The following is an 11,137-nucleotide window of genomic DNA, read 5'->3' on the forward strand; positions in this document are numbered from 1 at the left end:
TGGCACTGACCTCGATCCTAGTCGTCTGAATGCATCGGAAGAAGATGCATCGAAAACTGCATACATTACAGCAAACAGCTTCTTGTTTCTTCTTCTTCTTCTTAATCTTCTTCGTTTTCTTTTTTTCTTCTTCTTCTTCGTTTTCTTTTTTTCTTCTTCTTCTTCTTCTTCTTCTTTTCTTCTTCTACTTCTATTTCTACTTCTATTTCTACTTCTACTTCTACTTCTACTTCTTCTTCTTCTTCTTCTTCTTCTTCTTTTTCTTCTTCTTCTTCTTCTTCTCCGTTCGTTAACTTCGAATACGAAGCTGCATATTTCAGAGACGATCTTAAAAAAATCCTTTCTCAATCGTTATCAAGCACAATAAATCGATAACATAACCTTCCATCGATGATAATAACATTCTGAGAAGGGGAAAGAGGGTGGTGGGGCTGGCTATTGTTAGATTTTCTTTTTTCCATATAAACATATATATGATTTCATTGAAAATAGAAATCTCCCATTGATCATAAATCTTCGAATATATTTATGAAAGGAAAGAATAATTTTCAAAGGGAAACGAAAAAGAGAGAAAATTTAGATTGCATTGTATCAAGAAAATGTTGTCATCATCATCATCATCATCATCATCATCATCATCATCATCATCATCATCATCATTATCAGTGTTGTTAAACTTTCAAAGTCGTTGTTTAATCGAATTTATAATATATAAAATCCTCATTGATTTAATGATCATTCTGATTCTCTTAACATTCGCCATTTTGAATACTTCTCTCTTATTAGCTGGTCAATCCAGTTTGGTCATCCCGTTGGTTGGTTGTTTGATCGGTTGGTTGTTGATTGGTTGGTAGTTTGGTTGGTAGATTGGTTGGTAGGTTGATTGGTTGGTTGTTTCATTCGTTTCCCATCTCTTTCCTCATTTATTAGAGATTTACTACCACGCCGAAGGTTGATTCGGACATGATCGCGCCACCACTCCGCTATTCGGTTCAATTGTCGCGACTGGTGCCGAAGTTCGACGGATCTCGATCGGTTTCGAAACGGAGCCTTGTGTCCGCATCGAAACCCTGGAACTGTTTCATGATAAGTTTCTTTGATCTTCCTCATCGTCGTCTCCTTTTTTCAAGCTTCTTTTAAGTTTGTCAACGAGACAAATGTGAAACTTGTTGAGGGAATTGGAACTACCGGTCTTTGGGGGAGAGGAGCCGGTACTTTTGCTTGGGCTCTGAAGCGAGCTCTGAGACGCTCTTGACGATGCTCGAGAGAAATGTCGAGAAGTCAAGGGTACAGACCGATGGGCTGGCGAGGTTAGAAAATCCGAACCTGGTGATGTCGACAAGGACGGTCCTGCCGATTTTGAACATTCCGATACCTGCAACAATAAACATAAAAACGAACATTCTTTTTTTTGTTTTTGTCAATCCTTTCTTACAATTGTTTTGTAATATTTGTTTCTATTACTATTGTTTAGAAAACTAATTTAATAGTATTACGTTAGCCGAAAATTGTGCAAAACACTACCCCTCTTATGTATTTGAATATTTATAATAATTAATTAATTAATCTATACAAATATTCATGCCGACCCTAATAATTATCTCTATGATTGCTATTATGACCGTTTACGCTTTACTATTTGTCAAATAAAATGAATCCCTAATGTAATATCGAACACCCAGATCATTGAACTGATCAAACATTTGCTACACAAATTGATCTATACAACCCCTAATTCAAATTTGCTTACGGATACCTATTTAAATTAGAAATGAAGATATTCTGATGATCGATGAACGTAACTACTCTATTCATTCAATAGAACGTGTATTTCCAACGAAATACTCTAGAAGATAAGATAACGATCTCAAGTAGGAACGATGTTAAGTAACAATATTTGGTGAGATAACAAAATATAAAAACGAGTGTACATTTAAAAAGAGAGAGAAAGAGAGAGAGAGAGAGAGAGAAAGAGAGGGACAGAAAACACATTGACGCCCGTGACCACGCACTCGCAAGAGAGTGCAAGGTTACGCGAGACTATTAGATTCACCAACCATGCGCAAGTAACACTTCCCTCCTTTTACCATACGTCTCGCGTGCGCAAGGCCGTCGTCGTTGGTCTCGATACAACATACCACTGGTGTATGTAACATGGGTATGCTACGGGATCTTCTATATGAACATCTTCAGTGGTTCTCGATCATCAAGTAGATTTTTTATTGGAATTTTTTTTTAAGGAAGTTCAGATAATAACCCTCATAAAAAGTTATGATCCATAGAACCGGTGTATGTATCTAACCGGTGTATGATCCTGCATACACACAGTTACAAAAGTACATCTCGACTTTTACAAAAAATTTTCTTTCTAATTTTTCTGTAAAAGTTCAAACAATCCCCATAAAAAGTTTGAATGCATACACAAAGTTACTATTATTTATGATATTCTATATAATTTTCTTTTAAATTTTTTTGTTTAAGAAAATTAATATAATCCCTATAAGAAATTTGAATATATGCAACTGGGATGTACGTAATACAAAACCTTGTAAAGGTACGATTCTAATAGTTTTTTTATTTTGAACAAAAATTTTGTTAATATTTAAATGAATCAAGCTAATAATCCCCAAAAGTTATGATACGCACAACAGATATAAGATCAGTAATGCTCAATTCTTAAAAGAATTTATTTTGTAATTTGTTAGTAAACTCAAGACGTAATTCCCCTTCCCATACAAAAATGTTACTTTGGGTAGAAAGAATTGAGTACAATAAACGATGAAGCCCAACGAGATATTTGAGGAGGCTATTGCGCAATATCGTGACGCGCAAAATAGCAGGACATACATACACACACACACACATACGTATACTTGATTGTCTCAATATTTTCTTTTCTTCCGTAAGATGAAAGGAGACAGAAGGAATAGAAACAATACAAGAAAAGGAAATTGATCGTTTATTCACGCTGCTAACCACCAACCAGCATAAGATTTAAATAAATTAATGACTAAGAAATGTGCGTATGTATTATATGTCTCTCTCACTGATTGGGAGGGAGATATTAAAGTACACAGATACATACACATGTGATAGATGTAATTGAGTCGACTCTCCCTTTCTCTTGCTCTCTATTTTATAATATAATATATATCATACTAATTTTTAAACCACCTGTTTCCTTTTTTACTATTCCAAATATTAAACAAAAATATATTTTTTTTAATAATTACAATTATTCTTTGTTAAATTCAAAGTTTGCGTAATTAAAATTTATATTTATGTTAGTATCTACGAGGGTGGATCGAAAAATTTTGAGCGTCGATCAGAGAAAAAAAACTTGCATCATTTTTTTTTTTTAAATAAAAGTAAATTCTCAACCGAAAAAAAAATTTTATATTAGGCTCCAAGAGACTTTTCAATAAACTCACGTATTGATTTTGAAACCAGCTGTATATCTCTTTTCATTGTACTTCGAGTTTTATTTAATGAATATTTCTTTTTTTAAAGGAAATTCAAATTTGGTATAATGAAAGTTAGTTTGGCTTGTATTTTTTCTTCTCTTGTAAATAACTCACCTTTCTACTGCGACAGGCACGAGGATTCGAACATTCGGAGGATCTCCTGTTTCGATTGGTTTTGTAAATGTCCCACTCATTTTTCATCACCGGCATCATAAACGCCATCTCTGTTGTTACGATAATACAAGCAGAGTCGAGTTCTTTTTTATCAAGTTTTATTTAACCTTCCTTTTTTTTCCTTTTACCACACTCGTTTCCTTTATCCTTCTCTCTATCTTTCTTCTTTTTTTATCAATAAAATTTTATCTCTTTCCCTTTCTCTCTCTCTCTCTCTCTCTCCCTGACTTTCAAATGAAACTCCACGCGCCTTCTAGAAAGTTCAAAACGAGTTTTTTCGAGTACTCCGTGACAGCGCTGGTAGTATGATGGTAGTAGTGGTGGTGGTGATGGTGGTAAAGATGTAGTTGTTGCTGATACCGAAAAAGAAGGATTTAAAGAAACTATTTCCTTTGTGGATGAAGGAAAGAGAACAACAGAGGTGATTAATCGAAAATATTGAATTAATTTTCAAATATAATCACCCGAGTATTACTTAATTACGATATCAAACGTAAACGTAATCAGTTATTCTCAAAAAGGACTCTTTCTCAACGACGCGTAATATATAATTCACGTCGATTTCGAAAGTAAGTCTTTATTTCTTTTTTTTTTCTTTTGCTTCCTTAAAAAATAGGGAAAGCGTGTCGTTCGTCTCGATGTCGATTGGCCGGATCCGGTGATCGTTATTTATCGGTGATGTAAATCAACACCGCAGTTGACAACCCTTTCCAAATAGAGAAATCGTTCTAACTCAGCCACCGTCTTTTCTTCCTTTTCTTCTTCTTCTTCTTCTTCTTCTTCTTCTTCCTCCTCCTCCTGCTCCTCTTCTACTTCTTCAAATTCTACTTCCTCTTCTTTATCTTCTGCTTCTAATTAGAAGTTGCTGACTCTGAGGTTGCTGTTTTGTTGACTTTATTTAGCCGACTGGAAAACTGCATAGATACGCGTGTGTGTATATATGTGGTATGTGTATTTCGCGCGTTAGCCTTTTCAAAATAGTCCGACGTCAACAGAGTCCGATCGGTTCGACGGTCTGCTACAGAATGAGCACGTTAAGGGGGGCGATCGTGTTGGTAGGTGTTTGACGGCGCCTAAGAGTGGGGTGTAAGGTACGGAAGACGATTGGATGATCGCGAGGCGGGACTGCTACTACGTCATCCCTTACCATTGATTTTCCAATGTTGATACACACTACGGCGTGACGTGGTATTTCGGATTGATTTCTTTTTTCTACACGGTTCCTTCTCGATCCCATCTAATGTAAGTAAATACTTGCATGAAAATATAGAGAAAACCTGCCAACTATCATTGTATGTATGATTAGTTAGGATACACGAAAAGGGAATATCTTAAAACATTGTTTTGCAACTTTGATACGAAATGACGCATTAAATGATACCTTGATCGATACGACCAGAATAAACTACTTCAAGGTTAACATTTAATCTCGTCGCGACGTTAATAACTGTTAATAGGACAAAATAGATGCTATTCAGATTGTATAAACAAAATCTATGTATGCGTAGACGTTAAAGATGTATATACTTTTCTATTGCACTAATGGGTAAGGAAAATAACAGGAAAAAAATATCATACAATGATTATCGTACCGGATTTCTTTTCAGCTAACATCAAGGTTATCTTATATAATGATATAATGATATTATTTTGTTAAAATGATATCCTGACAATCGATAATCTCGTAAGGATTCCTATCTGCTTGACAGATTTTTACATTCAATAATATAACAATTGTGGAAAAGAAGCGACGTTAATCGTGCACATAAACTACAGACTTCTACTATTACCGACTGAAACAAGAAGGATGGTAATATCTCTTAAATCACCGCAGAAAAGTTGGCGTAGAACCTCAACAGCAAAAAGAAATGAATAAGTGCTCTTAATTACTCACTAATTGACATTTAAAATCCATAATTGCTCGTTTTATTAATTAATTATTTAATTAGTTATTAATAATTGAAAATACAAAATTTTTTTTTCCTATTTCTAAGCAAAGCAATATATAAACGTGTTACCATGTATCGATAAAATAAAAATCTCTAGATGACATAATATTTGAATGTGCTACCATCTATTGATAATTAAGAATTTTACTATTTATAATATTCGAAACGTATTATCATCCATTGATAACATAACAATTTGTCATAGACACAAAATGTTACAATTACAATTTTTTAGTTGTTTCTCTTTTAAGAATTAGGAATATGAAGAAAAACAATGCGTAATCATTGTATAATAATTAATTCTTCTTGTAAACATAACAAATATACATGTATATTGGCAATTACAATGTGGACGCTCAAAATATAATAAATATTTCGATCTGAAAATATATTTTACTTTCGAGCAAACGAAAGATTTTTTTCAGATGTGCGTATAGCAAATATTTATTTAAAAAATATCAGTTTTGGATAGAGACACCTAAAATTCTCGTTCATTGTATACTATGTACGTATAATGATAGCAATTGTGCATATCGTACGCATGTCATTGATCCGTGTGATTAAAATATCCGAATCTTACGTAGTCCTGCTAGTAAGACACATTCGGATATCATTAACACAACGAAATCAATCAGTTGCGTACATATAAACGTCAATATAAATACAAATGTATATCGTTTCATATATATATACGTATATGCCTGCATATAAATAACAATCAATAATATTTACATGGAATGTATGATTGAAAAATACACAGCGACTTGTTTCTTTTAGGGAACAGAATTTACGCATACCTAAGCAATTCCTTTTTTTTCTAATTACGATTGCACGAATAATCCCATTTAAAAATAATACGAATTAATTGTGCAAAATGTTTGTAAAATAATTACACGCATTAATATGGTAACAAAGAAGATATAGACATAGAGTAAAACTGGCAGCTTACACAAATCATCGATAAACCCTATACTCTATTATGTGCGTTTTAGGGCGTACGGAACAATATCTCTTAAGTTAATTTTATGTCTAAAGAAAAAAAAATATCTCATTGAGGTTTTGGTTTTTCATTTGATATTGGAATACCAAAATAGACCCTGAGTTGTTCAAGAAATAGAAATGTGAGAACTGTTTGTGGAGCTAGTCGTATAAATGCTGGCACATATCCCTATAATAATTTGTTATTAATACATAATAAATAAAATTTAATGTTATTATTATGTTTTTCTTTGAAGTTAATTTTATATTCGAACTTACCTTAAAAAAAGCTAATGGTCCGAGTTTGGCAGTATATAAAAAGAGATCCGCAAAATTCTGTAAAAAGATCAAACAAATTGTTAATGATGCTAAAATCATAAAAAATTTATCAATACTCACCTTAAATTGTCCAACCTTGGCATTCATTGCACGCGTTTTTAGAACATCCAATGGTTGTGTTAATGTTGTAGCTACAGCACCCTTGTGTAAATAAAATAATTGTAAGTCTTACAGATAAGTAACCTATACTGACAAAAAATAATAAAACTTACTGCGCATAGGCTTGAAATTATATGGGTCGTAGGATTGTCTGTAAAATAATCGCTAGACAATAGAATTATTTTAATTTGATCATAAAAACTTAATTGTCCTATTGTCATTAGCATTGCTCTTCCAGTTGCAGTAGAACAACCACTAAACAACCGTAATACACCTTCTTCTTTAATAACTCGTACTAACCCATCTAAAGCATGCTTGTAACTGCAAAATTAAAAATTATTACTATTAAATATAAACAAAATGTATATATTCATTACTTACTTTCTTCTAAGGTGTGACGGTAACTTAATATCATTTTGCATCCTAACGTTAATCAAATCTCCTGGAGTACCAACAACTCCGCCAGCAGCACCTGTACATCCAGCCAAAAGCAGCTTTTGATAAAATGGCATAGGATTCCCATGTGATTCAATCTTCTGCTTACCTACCTAGATATAAATATTAATAATAAAATATATATCATCTCTTCGAATACTAATTTTTAGATATTTATGAATTTTCGAATATAAATAAAAATAATATAAGCAGACCTCATAAGCACCAAATCTTGTCATAGAATACGTAAGCTGACGAAGTAAGGAAGCAGAGAGACCGTTGTACAAAGCTAATATACCATCCTTTTCAATAATAGTAACAGTAGAGCGTATCGCAGATATTTTACCTTCTTGTTGAGTTTGCATATGAACCTAAGATAATAACAATACTGTTTTATTTATTTTCTTGTTACCGCATTAAAAAAAATAATCCAACATAATACCTTGAGCAAATCCAATGGATGTGTAACACATGCTGCGCCAGCAGAAGCAATTCCTCCAAAATACCAGCGAGATGATTTTTTTATATCCGTCATCTTGTCCTCTTTTTTAATTCGTAGCTGTAAATAAGAAACAAAGAAATTAGTATAAAATATTGACATAAAAAGGAAAAGACAATGCTTGAAATAAATAATAAATTTACAAACTATTACATAAACTGACTTACATTGTTTCTTTTTTTTTATTATATACAAGAACATCTATAATAAATTTTCCAACAATATCATGATGTTAATTTAACATAATTTAAATAAATAATTTCAGACGTGCGTATACATACGATACTGAAAACATACAAGAAACAATTAATTAGAATAACAATTTAATAATAAATATAATAAAGGAAAATAAATTTTTTTGTTTGATTTTTATGTAAAATGAAAGACAAGATTATAGAAAATATTTTTAAATATTATAAATATTTTGTTTTATAAATAAATAAATTGTATAATAAAATATCTCAAAAGAAAATATGCTAAAAAAATCACATAATCGAACCAATCCTTCAGACAAATATAATAAGTAAGACTGTAAAATATAGGTTGCTATTACCACACAAAATGATAAGAAAGACGATATAAATAGATTATAATATTCATTATCTCAAATAATCACGCTATATTCATATATACATGCATACATGTATTACATTCATATAAAACCGTCAAAAGAAAAAAGAAAAAAGGAATTAATCAAATAGTAATTAAAATTTGCATAAAATATAAACATACACATACACATATGGAATAAATATTAAATTATGAATAAAAAGAATATTTTTAATACAATTTAATAAAAATTAAAGAGATAAAGATACTTATAGATTAAAAAAATAAAAGGATGAATGCTTACAATTGGTTTGGATAGTAAGAAGAATTACATATCACTATGAACGAATATCACTGTATTCCTGGAGGGGAACTGAACTGTAACTGGCGTAACGTATCCGCGGTAATCGGCACAGTTCCCTATGGTCAAACTCCAGACTTGTATACATATATTTATTCGTATATATTAGAAGCGCACGCATCAGCTGATAATTTAGCACACATGTAATATACACATCGTACATGTATCTAATGCATATACTAGATGTTCCATAATAAATGGGACTCACTTCAGAAATAACCAAGGGATCAAAATCAATTTAAAAAAGTATGTTCTATTTGACCTTGGTTCAAAAAATACCCAGAAATAAATGAATTTTGTACTTGTACGAATTTTTGTTCATTGTTTTATGTTTCCTGTCACTCCTAAAGTGGATCCCATTTATTATGACACCTTGTATATTTAATACGTATATGCGCATGTTGGAAGTTTACCTTGGCCCACATGTTATCCTGATTAATAAATTATTTTTAAAACGTGTATAATAAATTTACATTGATAATAAAATAATTTAATAACTTTTAGCTAACCTTACTTATTTATTTTTCCATCAAGAATTATTCAAATTAATCTTGCAATTCATATGTACAATTTTAATTAAATTCAATCATTCAAATAAATGTACGCGTTTAGTGATTCACTGATTTACTTCGAAAACTACAAATTTGATTATTTAATTAAATTAATGCATACTTTTTTTTTTATTTATTTAATTTAAAAGTATTCATTATGATATTCTGCACTTTCATATTATTTATTTAAAAAAATTAAAATTAAAATGGCGCGAAATTGAATTTTTGATTGTAGTTAACTTGCAGCGCCATCAGTAAATTTAAAAAACTTAGTGGCGCCGTCTGTGGAATTAAATAGTTATTATTGTATGGTAGAAGCTTATGAGACAAAGTTATAGTTTATAATCATTTGATCAAAGTTATTGTAATTATTGTTTATCCTATATAAAATAATTATTTAATTGAGTAATGCTATTGTGATACAAAATTAACAAAAATGAGTAACGTCTATATTCAAGAACCTCCCACGACAGGAAAGGTTAGTTAAACTTCTATAAAATTAAATAAATCAATTGAATTGATTGCTCTTTATGAATTATTGTTTTTATTGATTAGGTTTTAATGAAAACATCCGTTGGAGATATAGAAATTGAATTATGGGCGAAGGAAACTCCTAAAGCTTGTAGAAATTTTATTCAATTATGTATGGAAGGTTATTACGACAACACAATATTTCATCGAGTTGTTAAAGGGTTTATAGTTCAAGGCGGTGACCCAACAGGTACAGGAGAGGGTGGTGAGAGTATATATGGTGCTCCTTTCAAGGTAAATAAAAAATATAATTATTGATGAATGAGAATATTTATTAAATAATAAGTATATATTTTAGGATGAATTTCATACTAGGCTGCGCTTTTGTCGAAGAGGTCTTCTTGCCTCGGCTAATGCTGGCAAAGATGATAATGGCTCACAATTCTTTTTTACACTGGCTGCTACACCAGAATTACAAAACAAACATACCATTTTTGGCAAAGTCATTGGAGAAACTTTGTACAACATGCTCAAGCTCGAAGAAGCTCTTGTCGATGAAGTAATCTAATTATATTTTATTTAAAAGAATTATATGAAGATGTTAAATGATAAATGAATATTTTATTATTATTATTTTCTATTTTTAAGGATGATAGACCTATTTATCCACAAAAGATATTGAAAACAGAAATTTTGAACAATCCATTTGTGGATATCACACCACGTATTGAATCCAAGAAGAATAGCGATGCAAAAGAAAGTAAAAAAGAAAAGAAAACTGGAGTGAAGTAAGCATTATAGAAATGTTTATTATTTCTTTATAGATTAGGTAAACATTAACATGTATGAAAATAATCATTTTTATAGAAATTTTAAGTTATTGTCTTTTGGCGAAGAAGCGGAAGAAGATGAAGAAGAATCTGTGATTTTAAATAAGCAATTGAATAATAAGGCTAAATCAGCTCATGACCGGTTATCAGATCCTAAATTAAGTTCGCAACCAGTTATTGATACCAGTGAACCGCCAAATAAAAAATTAAAAGAAAGTGATGACGTTGATTCTGAAAGCGACGACAATGCATTGCAATCTTCTGAGCAAATAGCAGCCATCGCAAAAGAAAAATCGTGAGTTGAAGTTACATCCTGTAAAAAAAAAAAAAAAAAAAAAAATCTAAAAAAACATTAAATCTACATGCAATGAAATTTTTTAAGTTTCTCCTGTAGTTTTTCGGAAAATATTTGAACAATCGATATTCCCCCGTTTCTCC

The 11,137-nt window shown here is 31.1% G+C and overlaps 3 protein-coding genes across 4 annotated transcripts; 1 reads left to right on the forward strand and 2 right to left on the reverse strand.

Annotated features, from left to right (window-relative positions):
• Window positions 1-211: 211 nt before the first annotated feature.
• On the reverse strand, window positions 212-4,666 carry LOC106784643. Its single transcript, XM_014744417.1, has 2 exons — window positions 3,579-4,666; window positions 212-1,375 (listed from the first exon to the last, which is right to left on the reverse strand). Exons 1-2 carry the CDS (start codon window positions 3,684-3,686, stop codon window positions 1,082-1,084), a joined length of 402 nt encoding a protein of 133 aa, XP_014599903.1. The 5' UTR covers window positions 3,687-4,666; the 3' UTR covers window positions 212-1,081.
• Window positions 4,667-5,872: 1,206 nt separating this feature from the next.
• LOC106784642 (mitochondrial dicarboxylate carrier) lies at window positions 5,873-9,078 on the reverse strand. 2 transcript variants are annotated; one of them, XM_014744416.1, is made up of 8 exons: window positions 8,791-9,078; window positions 7,881-7,981; window positions 7,654-7,809; window positions 7,385-7,551; window positions 7,117-7,324; window positions 6,965-7,045; window positions 6,845-6,901; window positions 5,873-6,755 (listed from the first exon to the last, which is right to left on the reverse strand). In XM_014744416.1, the coding sequence occupies exons 2-8, from the start codon at window positions 7,971-7,973 to the stop codon at window positions 6,636-6,638; spliced, it is 882 nt and encodes a 293-aa protein (XP_014599902.1). In that variant the 5' UTR covers window positions 7,974-7,981; window positions 8,791-9,078; the 3' UTR covers window positions 5,873-6,635. The 2 variants fall into 2 exon arrangements, with proteins under 2 accessions (XP_014599902.1, XP_014599901.1); XM_014744415.1 differs by having other exon boundaries at window positions 7,881-7,997; window positions 8,791-9,076.
• A 596-nt stretch (window positions 9,079-9,674) lies between these two features.
• On the forward strand, window positions 9,675-11,033 carry LOC106784622 (peptidyl-prolyl cis-trans isomerase CWC27 homolog). The gene is made up of 5 exons (XM_014744371.1): window positions 9,675-9,876; window positions 9,954-10,163; window positions 10,228-10,428; window positions 10,518-10,657; window positions 10,737-11,033. Exons 1-5 carry the CDS (start codon window positions 9,835-9,837, stop codon window positions 10,996-10,998), a joined length of 855 nt encoding a protein of 284 aa, XP_014599857.1. The 5' UTR covers window positions 9,675-9,834; the 3' UTR covers window positions 10,999-11,033.
• Window positions 11,034-11,137: the final 104 nt, after the last annotated feature.

The sequence above is a fragment of the Polistes canadensis genome, unplaced genomic scaffold, assembly GCF_001313835.1.
Source record: "Polistes canadensis isolate GaletaPanama2010 unplaced genomic scaffold, ASM131383v1 scaffold_38, whole genome shotgun sequence".
Lineage (NCBI taxonomy): Eukaryota > Metazoa > Arthropoda > Insecta > Hymenoptera > Vespidae > Polistes > Polistes canadensis.

Coding starts and splice junctions, on each gene's coding strand:
- LOC106784622 (XM_014744371.1), top strand. CDS start 9,835: ATGAGTAACGTCTATATTCAAGAACCTCCCACGACAGGAAAG. Junction 9,877..9,953: donor AACCTCCCACGACAGGAAAG/GTTAGTTAAACT, acceptor TTTATTGATTAG/GTTTTAATGAAAACATCCGT. Junction 10,429..10,517: donor AAGAAGCTCTTGTCGATGAA/GTAATCTAATTA, acceptor TCTATTTTTAAG/GATGATAGACCTATTTATCC.
- LOC106784643 (XM_014744417.1), bottom strand. CDS start 3,686: ATGGCGTTTATGATGCCGGTGATGAAAAATGAGTGGGACATTTACAAA. Junction 1,376..3,578: donor GTGCCTGTCGCAGTAGAAAG/GTGAGTTATTTA, acceptor TTATTGTTGCAG/GTATCGGAATGTTCAAAATC.
- LOC106784642 (XM_014744416.1), bottom strand. CDS start 7,973: ATGACGGATATAAAAAAATCATCTCGCTGGTATTTTGGAGGAATTGCT. Junction 7,810..7,880: donor ATCCATTGGATTTGCTCAAG/GTATTATGTTGG, acceptor TTATTATCTTAG/GTTCATATGCAAACTCAACA. Junction 6,902..6,964: donor CCAAGGTTGGACAATTTAAG/GTGAGTATTGAT, acceptor ATCTTTTTACAG/AATTTTGCGGATCTCTTTTT.